Below are 22511 nucleotides of genomic sequence, written 5' to 3'. Positions count from 1 at the left end.
TCCCCACAGAGCAGAGGCACATTTAGGAAGACACAATTTAGAGGGGGGTTTCGGGCTCAAAGCACAGAACCCTCAACCTCACAAACCAGACCCACATACCAGGGCCAGTATCAAAGAGGAGGCTTTCGGGGACAATACAGAGGTGGACAGTTCCCTAAAACTAGGGGAAAGTTCCAAAGACCCCTCAAACTAAACAGTGACTTCAGTGTCACAAATCCCCAACACATAACACCAGTGGGGGGGAGACTCACAGATTATTACCAAAATTGGGAGGAAATAACAACAGACTTGTGGGTCCTAGCCATTATCCAACATGGTTATTGCATAGAATTCCTACAATTACCACCAAATGTGCCTCCAAGAACACACAACATGTACAAACAGCACTTGGATCTATTACAACTAGAAGTCCAAGCGTTGTTACAAAAAGACGCAATAGAACTAGTACCCAACCATCAGAAAGGAACAGGTGTTTATTCCCTGTATTTTCTAATACCCAAAAAGGACAAAACTCTAAGACCCATCTTAGATCTCAGAACACTAAATCTTTACATCGAATCAGATCACTTTCACATGGTGACACTTCAAGACATAATCCCCTTGCTCAAACAACAAGACTACATGTCAACTTTAGATCTCAAGGATGCGTACTTCCATATACCCATACATCCTTCACACAGAAAATACTTAAGGTTTGTAATCCAAGGAGTACATTACCAGTTCAAAGTGTTACCATTCAGGATAACAACAGCACCAAGGGTATTTACAAAATGCCTTGCAGTAGTAGCTGCACATATCAGAAGACAGCACATACACGTATTCCCATATCTAGACGATTGGTTAATCAAAACCAACACTCAAGAACAGTGTATTCAACACACAAAATACATCATAGAAACTCTTCACAAACTGAGTTTCTCACTAAACTACCAAAAATCACACTTACAGCCGTGTCAAATACAACAATACTTAGGAGCAACAATCAACACAAAAAAAGGGATTGGCACTCCAAGTCCACAAAGGGTACAAGCATTCCAGAACGTAATACAAAACATGCACCCAAACCAAAAGTATCAGGTAAAATTAGTGATGAAACTACTAGGCATGATGTCCTCATGCATAGCCATTGTCCCAAACGCAAGATTACACATGCAGCCCTTACAACAGTGCCTAGCAACACAATGGACACAAGCACAGGGTCAACTTCAAGATCTAGTATTGATAGACCGCCAAACACACTTCTCGCTTCAATGGTGGAATCCTATAAATTTAAACCAAGGGCGGCCATTCCAAGACCCAGTGCCTCAATACGTGATCACAACAGATGCTTCCATGATGGGGTGGGGTGCACACCTCAACAAGCACAGTATACAGGGACAATGGGACGTTCAACAACGACAACTGCATATAAATCATTTAGAGCTGTTAGCAGTGTTTCTGGCATTGAAAGCATTTCAACCGCTAATAGTCCACAAACACATTCTTGTCAAAACAGACAACATGACAACAATGTATTACTTAAACAAACAAGGAGCGACGCACTCATCACAACTGTGTCTCTTAGCACCAAAGATTTGGCATTGGGCGATTCACAATCACATTCACCTAATAGCACAATACATCCCAGTGATTCAAAACCAGTTGCCCGACAATCTCAGTCGAGCTCACCAACAGACCCACAAATGGGAAATTCGGCCCCAGATACTACAAACTTACTTTCTACGCTGGGGAACACCAGAAATAGACCTATTTGCAACAAAAGAAAACGCAAAATGCCAAAACTTTGTGTCCAGGTATCCACACCCTCAGTCCAAAGGCAATGCGTTATGGATGAGTTGGTCAGGGATATTTGCCTATGCTTTTCCCCCTCTCCCACTCCTTCCTTACCTGGTAAACAAACTGAGTCAAAACAAACTCAAACTAATACTAATAGCACCAACTTGGGCAAGACAACCTTGGTACACAACACTATTAGACCTGTCAGTAGTGCCTCATATCAAACTACCAAACAGACCAGATCTGTTAACTCAACACAAACAGCAGATCAGACACCCGAATCCAGCATCGCTCAATCTAGCAATCTGGCTCCTGAAGTCTTAGAATTCGGACATCTAGACCTTACACAAGAATGTATGGAGGTCATCAAACAGGCTAGAAAACCTACTACAAGACATTGCTACGCAAATAAATGGAAACGATTTGTTTATTACTGTCATAATAATCAAATTCAACCATTACACGCGTCCGCTAAAGACATTGTAAGCTACTTACTACACTTTAAAAAATCTAAGTTAGCTTTTTCATCCATTAAAATACATCTCACAGCAATTTCTGCCTATCTGCAAATTACACATTCAACTTCACTATTTAGAATCCCAGTCATAAAAGCATTTATAGAGGGTCTAAAAATGATCATTCCGCCAAGAACACCACCAGTTCCTTCGTGGAACCTCAATATTGTATTAACGCGACTCATGGGTCCACCATTTGAACCCATGCACTCTTGTGAAATGCAATACTTAACTTGGAAAGTAGCCTTCCTAATAGCTATCACATCTCTCAGAAGAGTAAGTGAAATACAAGCCTTTACCATACAGGAACCCTTTATACAAATACACAAACATAAAGTGGTTCTACGCACAAATCCCAAATTTTTGCCATAAGTTATATCACCGTTCCACTTAAACCAAACTGTGGAACTCCCAGTGTTTTTTCCACAACCAGACTCTGTAGCTGAAAGAGCATTACATACATTAGACATAAAAAGAGCTCTGATGTACTACATTGATAGAACCAAACAGTTTTGCAAAACAAAACAATTGTTTGTAGCTTTCCAAAAACCTCATGCAGGAAATCCAATATCCAAACAAGGCATTGCCAGATGGATAGGTAAATGTATTCAAACCTGTTATGTTAAAGCTAAAAGAGAACTGCCTATTACACCAACGGCACACTCCACTAGAAAGAAAGGCGCCACAATGGCCTTTCTAGGAAATATACCAATGACAGAAATCTGTAAGGCAGCCACATGGTCTACGCCTCATACATTCACTAAACATTACTGCGTGGATGTGTTAACAACACAACAAGCCTCAGTAGGACAAGCAGTACTAAGAACATTATTTCAAACAACTTCAACTCCTACAGGCTAAACCACCGCTTTTGGGGAGATAACTGCTTACTAGTCTATGCACAGCATGTGTATCTGCAGCTACACATGCCATTGAACTGAAAATGTCACTTACCCAGTGTACATCTGTTCGTGGCATGAGACGCTGAAGATTCACATGCGCCCTCCCACCTCCCTGGGAGCCTGTAGCCGTTATAAGTTGATTAAAATTAAACTTGTACATTTGTAAATATAACACTTTTAGTCACTTTATGTACATACATACTTACTCCATTGCATGGGCACTATTACTATATACACAACTCCTACCTCACCCTCTGCGGGGAAAACCATCTAAGATGGAGTCAACGCCCATGCGCAATGGAGCCGAAATGGGAGGAGTCCCTCGATCGCGTGACTCAAAAAGACTTCTTCGAAGAAAAACAACTTGTAACACTCCGAGCCCAACACTAGATGGTGGGATATGCACAGCATGTGAATCTGCAGCATCTCATGCCACAAACAGATGTACACTGGGTAAGTGACATTTTCCATATATATATATATATATATATATATATATATATATATATATATATATATGTTCGATGGCATGTGTAGCTGCAGATACACATGCTGTGCACAGTCCGCCATCTGGTGTTGGGCTCGGAGTGTTACAAGTTGTTTTTCTTCGAAGAAGTCTTTTCGAGTCACGAGACCGAGGGACTCCTCCCATTTCGACTCCATTGCGCATGGGCATCGACTCCATCTTAGATTGTTTTTTTTCCGCCATCGGGTTCGGACGTGATCCTTTTCGCTCCGTGTTTCGGGTCGGAAAGTTAGTTAGAATCTCGGAAAAAAACATCGGTATTGTTTGCGTTCGGTATAGGGTTAGTTAGAACAAATCGACACCGAATTCTGAAGAGCTCCGGTGGCCCTTCGGGGTTTTTTCGATCCCCCGTCGGGGCCTGGTCGGCCCGGCCACACGTGACTTCAAGGCTGATGGAACGGACCCCATTCCGCTTCTGCCCAAAATGCCATAACAAGTATCCGTATACGGATCAGCATCTGGTCTGTAACTTGTGCTTGTCTCCCGAGCACAAGGAAGATACTTGTGAAGCCTGTTGAGCGTTTCGGTCGAGAAAGACATTAAGAGACCGAAGAGCCAGAAGACTGCAAATGGCTTCTACGCCGACAGGACAAGAGCGTTTCGAGGAGGAAGAAGAAGCTTTCTCCATCCACGAGTCGGACTCGGAAGAGCTCGAGGCCGAAGAAACGCCAAAAACCGTGAGTAAGACGTCGAAACATAAGACTCACGAGAAGTCAACAAAAGCCCAGGGGACGCCACCGCCAACAGGCCATGGCTTAACCTGAAAAATAGGTGACCGATCATCGGCACCGAAAAAGGGCACGCTTGTGGCGAAGTCATCCGACTCGGGTCGAGATACCGCCACACAGCAACCTCGGACCCGAGACAGCGGCTCCGAAAAAATTTGGCACCGAGACAGCGGCACCGAAGAAGTTCGGCACCGAGACACCACGCCGAAAATAAAAAAGGTTTCTTCGGAGCCTAAAAAGACATCCGAAAAAGTTTTTGGGTTCCGAAACATCCAGCCTCGGAGCCGAAAACAGGTTCCTACACAGAGGAACAAGGATTAACCTCCCAAATGCAAAAGCATAGATTCGGAGAGGAACTTGAAGCTGTAGAGCCAGACTATACACAAAGAAGGCTCCACATTCATGAGGACACAGGGAAGATAACCACTCTTCCCCCAATTAAAATAAAAAGAAAACTTGCCTTTCAACAAAAGGACAAGCAGCCACAGGCAAAAGTGGCAAGGAAAACAACTCCACCACTGTCTCCACCACCATCAATACACGCATCACCAGTAACAACTCCACCACTGATGCACTCCCCAGCTCATACTACAATGAGTCAGGATGATCCCGATGCATGGGACCTTTACGACGCCCCAGTATCAGACAACAGCCCAGACTCGTACCCTGCAAGACCGTCGCCACCTGAGGACAGTACATCTTACACACAGGTGGTCGCAAGAGCAGCTGCTTTTCACAACGTCAACTTGCATTCCGAACCAATTGAGGATGATTTTTTGTTTAACACCCTATCATCCACCCATAGCCAGTACCAAAGCCTACCTATGCTCCCAGGAATGCTAAAACATTCAAAACAAATCTTTCAAGATCCTCTTAAAGGCAGAGCCATAACTCCAAGGGTGGAGAAAAAATACAAGCCACCGCCAACAGATCCCGTTTATATTACAACGCAATTGACACCAGACTCAGTAGTTGTCGGGGCATCTCGTAAGAGAGCGAACTCTCATACCTCGGGACGCACCACCTCCAGACAAGGAGAGTCGCAAATTTGATGCAGCGGGCAAAAGGGTGGCAGCACAAACAGCAAACCAATGGCGCATTGCCAATTCACAAGCACTTTTGGCAAGATATGATAGAGCTCATTGGGATGAGATGCAGCATTTCATAGAACACTTACCCAAAGAGTTCCAGAAAAGGGCGCAACAGGTGGTGGAAGAAGGACAAAGTATCTCAAATAATCAGATACGGTCTTCAATGGATGCAGCAGATACGGCTGCAAGGACAATAAACACTGCAATAACAATAAGAAGGCACGCATGGCTGCGCACGTCAGGTTTCAAGCCGGAAATTCAACAAGCCGTGCTAAATATGCCCTTTAATGAACAGCAGTTGTTTGGGCCGGAAGTCGACACTGCTATTGAAAAACTCAAGAAAGACACTGATACAGCCAAAGCCATGGACGCACTCTACTCCCCGCAGAGCAGAGGCACTTTTCGCAAAACACCTTTTAGGGGGGGTTTCGAGGTCAACCAACAGAAACCACAACATCACAAGCAAGGCCCACTTACCAGAGCCAATATCAGTGGGGAGGTTTTCGGGGGCAATACAGAGGAGGCCAATTCCAGAAGAATAGGGGAAAGTTCCAAAGCCCCAAAACTCCTCAAAATAAACAGTGACTTACAAGTCACACAATCCCATCACATAACACCTGTGGGGGGGAGACTAAGCCAATTTTACAAACATTGGGAGGAAATAACAACAGACACTTGGGTCTTAGCAATTATCCAGCATGGTTATTGCATAGAATTTCTCAAATTCCCTCCAAACATCCCACCGAAAACACACAGTATGTCAAAACAACATATAGACCTTCTAGGACTAGAAGTTCAAGCATTGCTACAAAAAGAAGCAATAGAATTAGTACCAAATCTACAAATAAACACAGGAGTTTACTCACTGTACTTTCTAATACCCAAAAAGGACGGCAGTCTGAGACCAATACTAGATCTCAGAACACTAAATACCTACATCAAATCAGACCACTTTCACATGGTTACATTACAAGACGTAATCCCACTGCTCAAACAACAAGACTACATGACAACACTAGACCTAAAGGATGCGTATTTCCATATACCAATACATCCTTCACACAGAAAATACCTAAGGTTCGTATTCCAAGGAATACATTACCAATTCAAAGTGTTGCCATTCGGAATAACTGCGCCAAGAGTTTTTACAAAATGCCTGGCGGTAGTAGCTGCACATATCAGAAGGCAGCAAATACATGTGTTCCCGTACTTAGACGACTGGTTAATCAAAACCAACACGCTAAGACCGTGTTCACGGCACACAAAATATGTCATACAAATCCTCTACAAACTAGGTTTCTCGATCAACTACACAAAGTCACACCTTATGCCGTGTCAAACACAGCAATACTTAGGAGCGACAATCAACACAGCAAAAGGGATTGCCACTACAAGTCCACAAAGGGTTCAAACATTTCACAATGTAATACAGGCCATGTACCCAAAACAAAGGATACAAGTCAAAATGGTAATGAAACTGCTAGGCATGATGTCTTCATGCATAGCCATTGTCCCAAACGCAAGGTTGCACATGCGGCCCTTACAACAGTGCCTAGCATCACAATGGTCACAAGCACAGGGTCAGCTTCTAGATCTGGTGTTGATAGACCGCCAAACATACATCTCGCTTCTATGGTGGAACAGTATAAATTTAAACCAAGGGCGGCCTTTCCAAGACCCAGTGCCACAATACGTCATAACAACAGATGCTTCCATGACAGGGTGGGGAGCACACCTCAATCAACACAGCATCCAAGACAATGGGACATACATCAAAGACAGTTTCACATAAATCACTTAGAACTGTTAGCGGTATTTCTAGCGCTGAAAGCATTTCAGCCCATAATATCCCAAAAATACATTCTAGTCAAAACAGACAACATGACAACAATGTATTACTTAAACAAACATGGAGGGACGCACTCGACACAGTTGTGTCTCCTTACACAAAAAATATGGCATTGGGCGATTCACAACCACATTCGCCTAATAGCACAATTTATTCCAGGAATTCAGAACCAGTTAGCGGACAATCTCTCTCGGGATCACCAACAAATCCACGAATGGGAGATTCACCCCCAAATAATAAAAACTTACTTACAAATTTGGGGAACACCTCAAATAGATCTATTTGCAACAAAGGAAAACTCAAAATGCCAAAACTTCGCATCCAGGTACCCACAGGACCAATCCCAAGGCAATGCTCTATGGATGAACTGGTCAGGGATATTTGCGTACGCTTTTCCCCCTCTCCCGCTCCTTCCATATCTAGTAAACAGGTTGAGTCAAAACAAACTCAAACTCATACTAATAGCACCAACATGGGCGAGGCAACCTTGGTACACAACACTACTAGACCTTTCAGTAGTACCTTATGTCAAACTACCCAACAGACCAGATCTGTTAACACAACACAAACAACAGATCAGACATCCAAATCCAGCATCTCTGAATCTAGCAATTTGGCTCCTGAAATCCTAGAATTCGGACACTTAGACCTCACACAAGAATGTATGGAGATCATAAGACAAACTAGGAAACCTACCACTAGACACTGCTATGCAAATAAGTGGAAAAGATTTGTTTATTACTGCCAAAATAATCAAATCCAGCCATTACACGCATCTCCAAAAGATATAGTAGGATATTTACTACATTTACAAAAATCAAATCTAGCTTTCTCTTCCATAAAGATACATCTTACCGCAATATCAGCTTACCTGCAAATTACTCATTCAACTTCATTATTTAGAATACCAGTCATAAAAGCGTTTATGGAAGGCCTAAAGAGAATTATACCACCAAGAACGCCACCTGTTCCTTCATGGAACCTCAACATTGTCTTAACACGACTCATGGGTCCACCATTTGAACCCATGCATTCTTGTGAAATGCAATACTTAACGTGGAAAGTTGCGTTTTTAATTGCCATCACATCTCTAAGAAGAGTGAGTGAAATTCAAGCTTTTACCATGCAAGAACCATTTATTAAAATACACAAAAATAAAATAGTCCTACGAACAAATCCCAAATTTTTACCAAAGGTAATCTCACTGTTCCACTTGAATCAAACAGTAGAATTACCAGTGTTCTTCCCACAGCCAGATTATATAGCTGAAAGAGCACTACATACATTAGACATCAAAAGAGCGCTAATGTATTACATTGACAGAACAAAACTAATTCGAAAAACAAAACAACTATTTATTGCTTTTCAAAAACCTCAAACAGGAAATCCAATTTCAAAACAAGGCATTGCTAGATGGATAGTTAAATGCATTCAAACCTGCTATATTAAAGCAAAGAGAGAGCTGCCTATTACACCAAAGGCACACTCAACCAGAAAGAAAGGTGCTACCATGGCCTTTCTAGGAAATATTCCAATGAACGAAATATGTAAGGCAGCAACATGGTCTACGCCTCATACATTTACCAAGCACTACTGTGTGGATGTGTTAACTGCACAACAGGCCACAGTAGGTCAAGCTGTACTAAGAACCTTATTTCAAACAACTTCAACTCCTACAGGCTGAACCACCGCTTTTGGGGAGATAACTGCTTACTAGTCTATGCACAGCATGTGTATCTGCAGCTACACATGCCATCGAACGGAAAATGTCACCTACCCAGTGTACATCTGTTCGTGGCATTAGTCGCTGCAGATTCACATGCGCCCACCCGCCTCCCCGGCAGCCTGTAGCCGTTTAGAAGTAGATCTTGAACATTTGTACATTTGTAAATATATTACTTTAAGCTTCATTATGTACATACGTATTCACTCCATTGCATGGGCACTATTACTAGCATTCACAACTCCTACCTCACCCTCTGCGGGGAAAACAATCTAAGATGGAGTCGACGCCCCTGCGCAATGGAGTCGAAATGGGAGGAGTCCCTCGGTCTCGTGACTCGAAAAGACTTCTTCGAAGAAAAACAACTTGTAACACTCCGAGCCCAACACCAGATGGCGGACTGTGCACAGCATGTGAATCTGCAGCGACTAATGCCACAAACAGATGTACACTGGGTAAGTGACATTTTCCATATATATATATATATATATATATATATATATATATTTTTTTTTTTTTATATTCCAAGGTAATGAGGGTTGGGGGGGGGGGGCTCTTCTCATGGACATGGTCCTGGCAGAATAGGTTTAACACACCTATTTCTCTTTAGGTTAGAGATTAGGCTCATCATACTAGGGTATTAGGGTTTACTTCACACGTGCTTTACATCTCGTGTATTACTAGATGGTGTGGGGGTCTTTGTATTAATGACTCTCGTTTTTACAATTCTGTTTCTTGCATTGTTCGTTATCCTAATCACTGCAGCCCATTCAATTTATTGTAGATTGCAGTCTTGTTAACAAAACCTATTGAAAACTTCACTGCATTTCTTTCATTGCCTGTGTTTGACTGAGGCATGTTGCTCATGTGAGAAAGGGGTAATCTCCGTTTAACCACGGCCTCCCTGAGATGTCCCACTCTTGAGTCCATGCATTAAGACTGCCACAAATCACCTTTTACTGTTTGGGTTTTTGGTGAGGTACTGCTTGTGAGCCGGGAGGGTTGGGCCGACAGTTGCGACTTGTTGTGGGACTGGCGTAGTCGCCTACAAACAAAATTGCTGTCATCCCTTAACAAGCAGTCTTGCCTAGTGCAAGAGTCCAACTACGATCGGATTTGTGGCAAGAAAAGACTCTAAAAGATGGTCCACACCACTATTGCATTTATTGCCTGTACCCATCCCACAAAGGCAAGGACAGTAAGGTATGTTGTATACCTTTAAATCGAAAACTTCAAAAGACAGAGAGGTGAGTTTGCTCTTATGGCTCCAGAAACTTAAAAAACTAAGAAGGATCCTGTTTCGAATTACGATAGTGAATATTCTTCATCTTCCTCAAGGAAACTTAAACAGAGAAACCGTTCAGAATCTCATTCTCCTCAAGAGCCTCCTAAAAAATCTTCAACAAAGACCCACCATGGGTCTCACAAGGAGCACAATTCATCTATCCCCATGCAGGGGAGCATGCTTCTTTTAAGCAACTCAAGGAGCATAAAGAGCAAACTTTCTCTTCAAAAAGTCCTAAATAATCCAGGTCTGAACCTTCTCCACCTCAAATCCTCCAGAAGTATACAAAGTTGTCGTCCGCACCTTAAATGGCGAGATCGTCGACAAGTTCTCCACTGTCGGTGACAAGATAGTCACCGACGTTGAGAACTACTACAGCGATATCGGTGACCACAGTAACGATAGTCACATCCTCGACGATGACCACGTCGTCGTGGACTCTGTGTCCAATACCATCGACACTGAAGATAATTCCTGTCTCATTGACGGCGACAACACCATCAACAGCGAAGTCAGTTCCAGCATTATCAGTGGAACCACTGTTAATAACCTCATCAACAAGAGAGAGATCACAGGAGAAATTCAAAAAACCTGTGAAAACCCAGTAAGATATCTCCTTTATTGCCTAGCCACCTCTTGGATGAGGATGGTTCAGATGATGATGGCTCTTTTGGTGTCGCATACAGTCCTTCAGAACTGCATGTGAAATATCAACCGGACGATGACGACAGGGAAGAAGGCTATTTTGAGCAAGGTTATTACCCTCTCATCAAGAACAATTTCAACAACTCAATCAGGAGGAAATGGTATGTCTCCCAAGATTGCTCATATCTGATTTGCAGTATATGATAATGTGATAATGAGTAATAGCCCTAAGGGAGGATAGTGGCCTTTAACTTCCACAGCAAGTAATTTCTTTAATTCCTTATACCCCTGCAATTCCTATGGACCTGCCAACGCTTTTGCTTATTGACAGATAAGATAGTAATCATCATACTAAAGCACTATTGAATTTGGGGATGAAGGGGGAATCCTTGATTGTGGATTTAACAAATTGGAATGAGAAGCAAAAAGTTTAATTTAATTAATGCTGTGAGGGTGCTACCTAAGAGAGATATGACTTCTGTCCTGATGAAGGCCCCATTATGATTGGTTCTCTGTATGGGGTCGAAACGTTAACAATAATTCTTGTGGATTATTCTTGATTGAAATAAATGACTTCCGGACACCTGAATTGAAGGGATCTTTTTGAAGTTCACTTGCCATACATTTTTTAACCACATTTTGTATAAATATTGTAGATAACACTTGGCACACCATTTTTGCACTCCTCACTTTTCACTTCGCCGTTAGCTTGGGAGCACCTAATTTAAATAGTTTTATTCAAGTATATTGATTCATGTTGGTAATTTATTTACAGGCGATGGAAATAAAGTTCTTTCAACTTTGCAAGGGTACAAGGAATTAAAGAAATTATTTGCTGTGGAATTAAAGGCTACTCTTCCCCCTTAGGGCCAATACTCATTATCATATTTACATACCCGGGTCCTGGGGTTACTGAGTTTGCCTCATTTTATTTTATTTTTTCTGCTGATTATGATGGCAGACTATATGAAGTGTCTTCCACCTATGTCATCTTTGCCTAGGCAGACTGCTCAGCCTTCAAAGACCCCTTCTTTGCAACTGTCCGCCCCTCAAACACTGCGAACGTTGCCTACATCTACGAGGCATAGTCCACAGACAGTTCCCATCCAGGATACCTCATCTTCAAGTAATGAAAGAGAAGAGGGTGAGCTGAGTAGGATGACTACCTTATACAAACACCGTTGTCTCCTAAGCCGCCTCCCACAGATTCACCATTTGAGAATGGAGGGGGTTTTCATAATCTGCTTTGAAGAGCAGCAAGGAGGCTCGAACTTCCCATGACAACAAAACAGACACTGTTTTATATATGATTTCAAGCAGCCCTTCCGTAAGAGCATCAGCGCTATACCCATTGTTGATCGTCTGGGATGAGGGACTTAAAACCATGAAAAGTCCAGCCACAGTAGCTGCTGTGTTACCATGTCTGGATAAGAAATATAAAGGCCCAAAAGACTCTCCTGCATGCCTCACTGGTCATCCGAAAACCGACTCCCTGATCACCCAGGCTGCCTAGCGTTGCTCAAAAAACCCACCTGCACCTTTATCAGTGCCACCTGACAAAGAAGGGAGGCACCTTGATAGCATTGGAAATCATTTTTGTTCAATGTCAGTGCTCAAAGTCTGGGCAGCAAACATCTTTGGCTGTCCTTGGGAGATATGACCATCACATGTGGTCAGATATTGCTCCATTCATCAACAAACTTACCTACAAAGTGAGGGCTGAAGCAAAAAGATTACACAGGAAGGAGAGCGTAACTCGTCTGAGATTGATTGCCTCATGGACATTGCCAACACTGGTTTTCATCAATTGGTGGAGCAGCAGTTCTAAGGAGACAGGCCTGGTTCAAGGCCACCTTCTTTATGCTGGAAGTTTAAAGTAAAATCCTGGACCTCCCATACAACGGCAAAGCGCGCTTTGGGAAACATATTCATGATGCTCTCCAGGTAATCAAAGCAGACACTGATGCAGCTAAATTATTGGAAACATTGCAGTATCAGAAAATACATTTTGGAAGTGCACGTGGAAGAGGCCAGCCCTACTGTAGAGATGGTTATCAAAAATACTGTTACCCAGTGGCATCCCAACAATTTCAACCACAATACCAACTGAGGCAACCTCCTCATAGGCAGCCTATACCACTCCAAAAGGGAAATATGAACCGGCAAGGAAAAGACACAGGCCACCATCAATGACAAATTATAGGCACCGGCTACACCCTTGTTTCCTAAAACATATCTCGGAGCGAAGATATCCAAACATCTCCAACAGTGGAAGAACAGAACAATGGATCATTGGATATTAGATCTTATTCAAATTGGCCACACATTGGAATTTATTCAGAAACCGCCACCAACACTGCCCCAAAAATGCACACAAAAGCATCTGCAACTCCTCAAGTTGGAAGTCGACCGTGCTCAGGAAAGCAGCCATAGAATGGTTTCCTAGAGGCCAGGAAGGGAAAAGTTTGGAATCTTCTTGTTACTTCTTGGTCTGGAAGAAGTCAGAGGAGTGGCGACAAATCTTGAATTTGAAGAACCTGAACACCTACCTCAGAAAGCAAACATTCCTCATGGTGACCCTGCAGGATATCCTGTAACTTCTAAATCACGGAGACTATTGTAGGAAGCTGGCCTGGTGTGTGGTGGACACCTATGATGTTGGCACCTTATTGCAGGTCCAGATAACGCCTATTAGTGAATGAAGACGGTGTCTAGGAAGCTAGGGCTCTCTAGAGGTAGCTGTGGATGAGCAGCCAAGACTTATCTAGGAGGAGCGGAATGCACTTGCAATACCACAGCAGTCGCACAGTAGCTTACTACACCTGAAAGGTACGACACCGTTTTCCAAAAATAAAGGTTCTTTATTGTAGTAACACTGAACTAGATTACTTGTAGGCAGTTCCCCCAGTTGACTCTCAGTTCAAGGCCCATCCCTGGTGGCCTAGTGGCCATCTTCTTGTAAGTATCTTGCTGTCTCTTTTTACTTCTGCTTATGTTTCTGTCATTTTCACATCATTTTGTTTTTCTTTCTTTCTTGTCTTTTTCGCTTGTTTCACTCGCCCCGTGTTTTCCCGCACCGCTGCAGCCCTGCCCCTTCCCTTCCTGTGAAGCGCTTTCCCACCCTCCCGCCTCACAGCTGACAGGACCCCCTGCCTCCCTCCCCTTCTTTATGGCGTCCCATGCTCACTGAGAGGGTGACTCCTCTGGCCTCCTGGTCAGTGTCTGTTTGCCCACCTCTGTGCAGCGCCACCTGTTTGCTGTTGCCTCTGCTGCGAATGAACTGAGAGCCTGCCTGATTTTCAGTTTGGGGCTCACCTCTGGTGGCCTAGTGGCCACCTCTATGTAAGTATCTTGCTGTCTCTCTTTACTTCTGCTTTTTACTCCTGCTTTTTACTTCCGCGTATTTTTCTGTCATTTTTATTTCATTTTGCTTTTCTTGCCTTCTTGTCTCTTTTCTCTCTCCTTTCACTTTCCCCACATTTTCCTGTGCCACTGCTTTCTTTTCTTTTCTTTTCTTTTCTTGCTGCCACCACCCCCTCCCCCTTTCGAAGCGCTTTCCTGCCCTCCTGCCTCGCAGCTGACCGTTCCCCCGCCTCCCTCCCCTTCTTGATGGTGGCTATGCTGAAGGTGTGCCAAAGGCAAGCCCGTCTGCACCTGTCCACGCCTGGACCGTGCACCGTGCCACGATCCCTGGCCCTCCGACCTTCGATCTCTACAATGCAAAGACCCTCGACACGCTGAAAACAGGACAATCCATCGCCTGCCGTCTCACATCACCCAGAGACACCCACAGGCGCATTCCTCCACTGCCACCGCACCCTCACCTTACACTGAACACAAGACCCTCTCCCATGGAAAAATAAAACACCAACCCGGAGGGTCTCAGCTGCATCCCCCTCAACATTCACTTCCTCCTCAAACATGCTGTAGAACCCTGGGACCTACTGGACTCCACCTGCCCAGACATCGCCTTCCTCACTGAAACTTGGACAAACCCAGCATCTGCACCAGACATCGCCATCCCCAGCAAGTACAAACTGTTCTGCAAAAAAACAGCCTTCTCGCCCAGACGGCAGTCTCGCCATCGTACGTACACAAATCCTCCCTCCACTTGACAACCAACGCAGAAGAACACTCCCTCCTCATGGAGCACCTCCACTCCGAGATACAGGCCTCACCCAAGTCAACTTTCCATGGCACCCTCATCTACAGGCCACCGTCACCCTGTCCAGCCTTCTGCTGCTCCATTGCAGACATCATTTCTCCTCACGCTCTTGCCTCCTTGATCTACTTCCCCCTTGGCGACCCCCACTACCACATTTACAGCAGTGACGACACCAACACCGCTTCCCTGTTCCACAACCTCTCCACAAAAGGACTAAAGCAACTGGTCACCTTGCCAACAGACGCTCTCAGGACACACGCTCAACGCCATCTTTTCCACCAGCAACAACATCACCGTTAACAGCACCTCCCTACTCCACTGGACCGGCCACCACAGTATCCATTTCACCATCGCCTCACTGACCATCCACCTCCACACACTCCGAGCCCGAAGCAGAAAATGGAACCGGATCACCGAGAAACAGCTCTTCAACACTCTCAGCAAGTCTCCACGCCCCTCACCGCAGATGCTAACATCTCGGCACAGAACTTTCACCAGTGGATCTCCGAATGCGTCAACGCCCTAGTACCGCTCCATAAGACCTCAGCCAAACACCACCTCAAGAAGGCTAGCTGGTTCTCTCCCGCAATCCAGGACTCCAGGCGCACCTGCAGAAGCACCAGTCCCAAACAGGATTGGTTGTAGTTTAACTTTAGTCTTGTTTTTGTTTTTTTAAGTCTAGGATATGTTACTCAACTGAAGGGCCTAAGCCGCCCCAGTCTATATTTATCATGCACTGCTTTCTAATGGTACAGTCGGACTCCCATCTCGACAATGGGGAATGATTCAAGCTTGTGAAACTATGAATGATTCAAATACTGGAGAACTACAGTTACAGGTAAGTAACTTTTCTTAATCCAATGTGTTCTCCTGGCTGTTATCTACGTTATGTTAATACTGTGTGCGCTATGACTTGTAATTATAAGACATATCTTTGTGGTTCATCCGGGTGCATCTCTGGGAAGTGGGCACTATTGTGTATGCTTATTTTTATGTGTGGCATACAGACATGTCAATTGATTGAGCTCTAGTCAAAATTTCCCTGGCTGGCCACTGGACCAAACTTTAAATCACTGTTTGTTATTCAGAGACTGGTACTTTCAGAAAATGTTGTATATATTTTGTTCAGTTGACGACTGATTAATTATAGGCTCATTTTTCTAAATGTGTAAACTCTCACTATTTATAGGAAAATGTCTGTACGAGGCCTTTTGGTTATCTTTTTGGGCTGGTGTTTGACCTGTGCACCACAACAAACATGGAGGTGTTATAATTTGTGAAGCCATATTCCATTACTTAACTAATGACATTTCCGTTGTCTTAACCACTGTTTAAACATATAGGGTTTAAAACACGGAGGCGCATTTATGTGGTTAAAGTGCTGTAAAAAGACACCATCATATAATTCTAGTATTCTGTACTTCGGATTGGAGGAATGTTGTACAATATTCTCATATTTTTTTATTTTAATTACAGAGGGCGCAAGCGCTTCGTAAGCGAAGGAGATGGAGGCCGCCTTAAACCAGAGAGCTATTGAAAATGAGAAATACTCTTTAATCTTTCGATGTTATATATCAAAATTGTAAGAGTCACTTGGCACTGTTCATGTTTATGAAGACACTTGGTTTTGGGTACAAAGAATTTCCGAAAGAGTTTTATAAATTCACAATTAACAAGGAAATGTATTAGTATTTGGTGTGTGAATAGGGAAAGAGTAACCACGTGTCGGTGGTGTATTTAAATAAGCTGCCCCTCTGAGTGCCATATGTTTTGACCTATTAAGTCCATGTTCGTTACTGAAGCCTGAATGCTCGTCTACCTTTCAAGGACAGTGCTTTTGTGGTAAAATCACTGGTTATTAAAAAAGCTTTACCAAGGGGGTGAAGTTGAGTTGCTGTAACCCTATTTTGACTGCTGCTGTTGCAATACTGTGCTTAGGGAGTAACTACATTTATTTGTTTTAAATGCAAGATTACTTTATCAAATATATTGATCTTTCCAGAGAACATATCGATTTATCTTAGATATCAGATTGTTCAGTGTATGGTGGCTGGAACATCTATTTTTCTACAAAATAACTGGAAAATTAAATAAGTTCTGGTAGAATGCGTACAAAAAAATAAAATCTTTACTTGCAAAAAGTTGTTTGTGGTTTTCGGCACGAGCGGATTAATAAATGAGTTTAGTATGGTCAAGCCAAATGTAAGTGATAATGTATACACAAAGAATAAAGAATCTAAATACAACGGAGTTCAAAGCTTTGCATGTCCTGTCGTCATCCCTCTTCTACTCTGTGATATCTTCAATAACCCCTTTGTTCTACAATCCACGTTTGATTTGTCTAAAGGAGCCTACTCTTCCCTCAAAGGACACCATGTGTCCAATCAGCATTTTCTTCTCGTAGCTATAATCATCAAGATTCAGACGTACTTATGTATAACAAAGTGTTGTGAAAACTGGTGTAGAAAGACCTGTTGAGTATTATAGAAAACCGTGATAACGGTTGTGACCAATACAGTTTCCCTGTAACTAAAGTAATATACTGAGTTGTAAAGAAACACTGAACCACAAAATACATCCAGAAAATGTCCTTTATCTGTTTTACTCCTTACGTTTCACACTAACAACTGGTGTAATTCTTCCTCTGGGGATCAGATCTTGAAAGCAGTCTTCGGTCGGGCATCACGTCTCCCACATGTCAAACTGTAAATCAGCCCCTTGTTTAAAATAATTATTACTTTGGGAGTCAATCATATGAAGAGTGAGCACAACTCCTGATATAGATGACCGTAATAACAGATTGTATTATAGAGGACCAGAGCGAAAGCCTTGTTTGTTTCAGCAGAAGGGAAAAAAGTCAAATCAGCAAGAGGGGGTGTTTCCTCATTTCCATTGGGCTAGATCTAGGAAAGAACTTTGAGCTCCTGAAAGAGGATCCTGACTTTCTGAAGATTAGTATTTTGAATAAAGACTTCTGGGAAGCTATGCAGATAAGACAGGAAGTGCTGAAAAATTTGGGCAAGACTGATGGAAATTCAACAAAGATTAGCCCAGAGAATGTTGACAATCATAGGTTAGTGCACTAGGTTAAAATGCACCCCACCTGCTTCTCAGAACATTTCTGGACCTGAAAGAAAAGGAAGAATTGTACTAAACTTACTTGTGATGAAGTTTGAGGTCACCTGCTATTCACTAAACCCAAGGGAGGAGATCGCTCTCTCAGGGACTGTTGGCTGAGTTTTCTTGTACTGCCTCAGAGACCCAAAAGGCTGAAGAAAAGCTCCCTTGTGTGGGAGAACCAGTTGCCCTGTTGGGAGTGGACTGTCATGGATCCTGTAGTAGCCTCGTCTGGTGAGACCTGGAGCCTAACAATGTTCACTGGTGACCTCGGAACTCTAAGATAGATCAGGATTTTTTTCAAAAGTAGTACTTTATGTTTTTGGCCTCTGAGTGACGGGGACAAGAGACACAATCTCTCCCTTGAAACGTACTTCCTCACCATCTAATATATGGCCAGTTTACTCTGCTGTGACGTGTTTTCAGTGAAGTTAGAGAGTACTACAGGCGACTGGAAAAACATTTTTGGACTCTGTGGAACCATCATCCACTACAACCTCCTGCTTTGTCCTGTTGGAGAAATGTGAGAACCGAAGAGGCTAAGACCTGAGTTGTCAAATTCATCTCGTGTCAAAGCAACTTCAGTGGCTATGGAATACAGCTTCATCTTGCTTAAAGCTTTTGGGTGCCAAAACTGAACCCTTAAGAGGGAGTTCAAAAATAGCATTCCATACTTCAAGGAACCATCACAAATTTTAACATCCTGCCACCCCCCAGGGTTTGGTTTTCACAAAACCAATATGTCCAAAGGTAAAACCTTTGACCCATGAAATCTCAACTAGGATCCCAGTTACCTTTTGCCTTAAACGTTTAGTTTCCTTTTAAAATTCTTCCAGTTGCAAATTAGGAATGTTATTGCTGTATTCTTAACTTTAATGTTTTCATGTACTGCTTGAACCAATAACACATCTGGGTAAGGGCCTCCTACGAGCCCCAAAGTCAGCATGGGTTTAACAGAGTTTTGTCAATGGGCTGTTGGTAGGGTCACCCCATCTCAAGTTACTATTTTTTTCTGTTTATGAAGAGATTTTTATTAATGGTAATGAATGTGAAATCTTTCTGCCCACAAGTGGGATCCTGGAACATTTAAACAAAGAGAATAAAAATCTCCAAATAAGGCAAACAATACATGTCCATCAAAAGGCAATTTCTTTTAGAAAATGTGTAGAAATACAGAAAAAGTATTAAAATCTGCAGCACTAAGAAGGGACTGAAACAGTGCTTATTTTGTAAATAAAAATATGCTGGTGCCCAAAGCCCTCCTCTTAAACACGCGGCTGCTGCAATAAAATATGGGAACACAGAATACTAAGGCAGCATAATCCTGAAGCCATCTCAGGCCTCTTCAATCCATTTAAAGCCACTCCCTTCCCCTTCAGCTCACTCCGGCCCTCAAAAATAAGTACCAGTGCTCAGCACTGGAAACAACAAGCACAAATCAAGCACTGGACTGAAAAGCACACAGCAGCCTTAGGAAATGTTCAAAATGCTACCTAGCATAGAGTTCTTCAGTTTCATCACTACAATGTAACCCATTGTCATCAGTCCCAACATGCACCATAATGAAAGTCCCTCTTTCTTTGCTAGGTACAAACTATCGCAGTTTGGTGTTCTTTTACATTCTTATTTTAAGGAAATCTAATTAAACCCTTGTTTCCACAATAGTTTTGCCTTTATTTTTTTACATCTTTAACAACCCTCTTGTCAAATAGGGTTTATTTTCACAGCTTTTTCTTTTAGTTTTATTTACATATGGATTCAGGCAGAAATCATGCAGGAGGGAGGACAGCAGGAGGTTCAATTTAGGGTAGCCAACAGATTAGTTTTTGTTTATCCTCATGCTCATTTATTCTAAGCAGAAACGCGTTTGTAGCATGTATTGCTGTAGATACATATGCTCTGGGTACTCTTGCCGCCTAGTGTTGAGCTTCGATGTTTGCAACTTGTTTTTCTTCAAAGAAGTCTTGTTAGTCATGATGTATGATGACTCCTGTCTTGTCTCAGAATGGACATTAACTGTTTTGACCCAGGTGAAATAGGAAAACACTTTGACTACAATTGATCCAGTTTCCATGCAAATCACGGTACCAGACGTCTAAAACACTTGGTACCTGACAATTAGAGCCTTGAGCCCTCTTTGGGGCTTTTGGCCCCTTCTCTCAATTTTTCTTGAGGAAAATGTGCCTGAAGAGATGGATAGGACGCCTTTTCAATATTGTCTTGGTGCCACTCTAAATACCTTCAGACTGATCACCATCAAGTCTGCAACCTCTGTTTCTCCAGGAACGACACAATGGTGTGTTCGACCTGCCTTACTTTTCGGCCCAAAAAGACCCTTCAGCACCAACGAGAGCACAGGAGGCCCATCGGATGCAGCCCTGGGAACCAGAGCCCCCTGATATTTTTGAGGAGCAGGACATCGAGGCACAGCAGGAGGACTAAACTGTGCCATCGAAACCAGAAATGACTTTGTTGTCTACTAATGTGAAGACTGAGTTCTCCTCGGAGTCTGAGGAAGAACAGCAGGAAGAGCTCAGAGTCATCAACACAACATTGAAGCCATTGATTGCAAGTACTGTGTCATCCAAGGGTCACCTCGAACCAGCTCAGTGACCTCAAGCGAAGGGCGCCCACTCCCATTGTAAAGGCCAGGCCGCTAGCCCGGAGCCTCAGAGACACTCAGCTGGACCAGTACTGCCTTGAGCCACGGTCGGCACTGAGCCAAAATCTTCTGAGCTGAGAGTGACCCACCTTCAGGCATGGAACAGCTCTGGCCTTCCAGTCCGAAACTCCATCACAAGCCTTCGAGGCCAAATGACATTTCAGTGTCCACTCCGACACTAAAGACTAACGGCGCTGAATTCAGTCCCAGCACCAAAACCATCTTCAATACCAAGTTCTACATAAAAACAAGTCTTGACTCCGGGAGCCCAGTCAACATCCAACGCAAAATAACTTTCAACTCGGAGAGCCCAGTTACCACCAAAAAGAGCCTCATTTACCACAATTCTGACCAACCTATTCTTCAGCGTTTGCAAGATGAACTTGGTACCTGGCAGAAATGCTTGTTTATTCATCCCCAAACACAGAAAAGGGAAATCAAGGCTCCAACAAATTCGACATATACTCTGCCTCGAAAAAAACTAAAATTTGAAGAGTAGATTGCTTTGGATGTTCTACCACCCTCAAAGCAGAGAAAATGCAAGGAGAGAGGGATACTGGTCCCCAGCCCATCCTCATACCCTTCCTCCTCATGCACCTCCACCTTATCCACCATCAACTACACCTCAACCTCCTCCATCACCCCCTTATATGCATGATGCACAATATGAGCCTCGCTTAACAGAAGTTCCTTGCTAAGATTAAACTGTCAGGCCACAACGTGTATCCAGTGAAGCCATCCCCTCCAGATGACTCAACCTCCTAATACAAGGTCATCCAATGGGTGGCCACCTATCTTAAAGTGAGCATGGATGTTCTTGAGGAAGATGATATCCTTGTGGAAACTATCTAAAACACACCACACAGTCCAGTTCTTCCTGTGTTGAAAGGAATGGTAAACGCAGCAGAGACCTGTCAAAATCCCAATAAGGCTAGAATTGTCACCCCACGAGATGGCAGGAGTATGCGGAGCATGTGAATATACAGCATTACATGCTACAATCAGAGGCTTACAAGATAAGTAAAGTTTTTCATTTGTTCCTCTTTTCTGATGAGCACCCGAGAGAACAATGTTTCAGCCTTTGCTAGCCTGAGGATAGTCACTCTTAGTGTGACTGGTCTCTGTATTAGTTTGACGGGGGAGGGGAGTCAGTGCCATGGCTGTGAAGGGATTGTAGTCCCAGCGTTATGTTTTGCTGATCCCTCCTTCTCTTGAAACTTCAAGAGGTTCCAAAGAATCTTCCTGCCATTGTATGATCTTCAATGGTGAGTTGTGCTTTTGACATTCTGAGAGGCAAGTGGTCAACAAACCGCCTATGAGAGATCCTTTGGAGCCTGACAGATGCCTTTGACATATAGGATTGTGCTCACCATCAAAGGGGATGCTTAGTGTCTTGGAAGTTTATCATAGTAGAGTGCAGTGTTGGGGGGGGCATGCTAGCTAGACAAGGACTCCATGGTCGTGTGACACAGGAACATATTTATCAGACGAACAGTGGGCTTACTGCTGTGAACACACTAAGGATGT

The 22511-nt window shown here is 43.3% G+C and overlaps 1 protein-coding gene across 1 annotated transcript in view; it reads left to right on the top strand.

Annotated features, from left to right (window-relative positions):
• The window catches only part of PDCD4 (programmed cell death 4), a 241564-nt gene extending 224218 nt beyond the window's left edge, over positions 1–17346 (top strand). Inside the window, exon 12 of the mRNA XM_069239401.1 lies at positions 16682–17346. Coding sequence (XP_069095502.1) covers positions 16682–16742 — 61 coding nt within the window. The 3' untranslated portion in view covers positions 16743–17346. The remainder of the gene's footprint in view (positions 1–16681) is intronic.
• The last annotated feature ends 5165 nt before the right edge of the window (positions 17347–22511 follow it).

This window comes from Pleurodeles waltl, chromosome 6, assembly GCF_031143425.1.
Source record: "Pleurodeles waltl isolate 20211129_DDA chromosome 6, aPleWal1.hap1.20221129, whole genome shotgun sequence".
Classification (NCBI taxonomy): domain Eukaryota; kingdom Metazoa; phylum Chordata; class Amphibia; order Caudata; family Salamandridae; genus Pleurodeles; species Pleurodeles waltl.
This window is presented reverse-complemented; position numbering and strand designations above follow the sequence as displayed.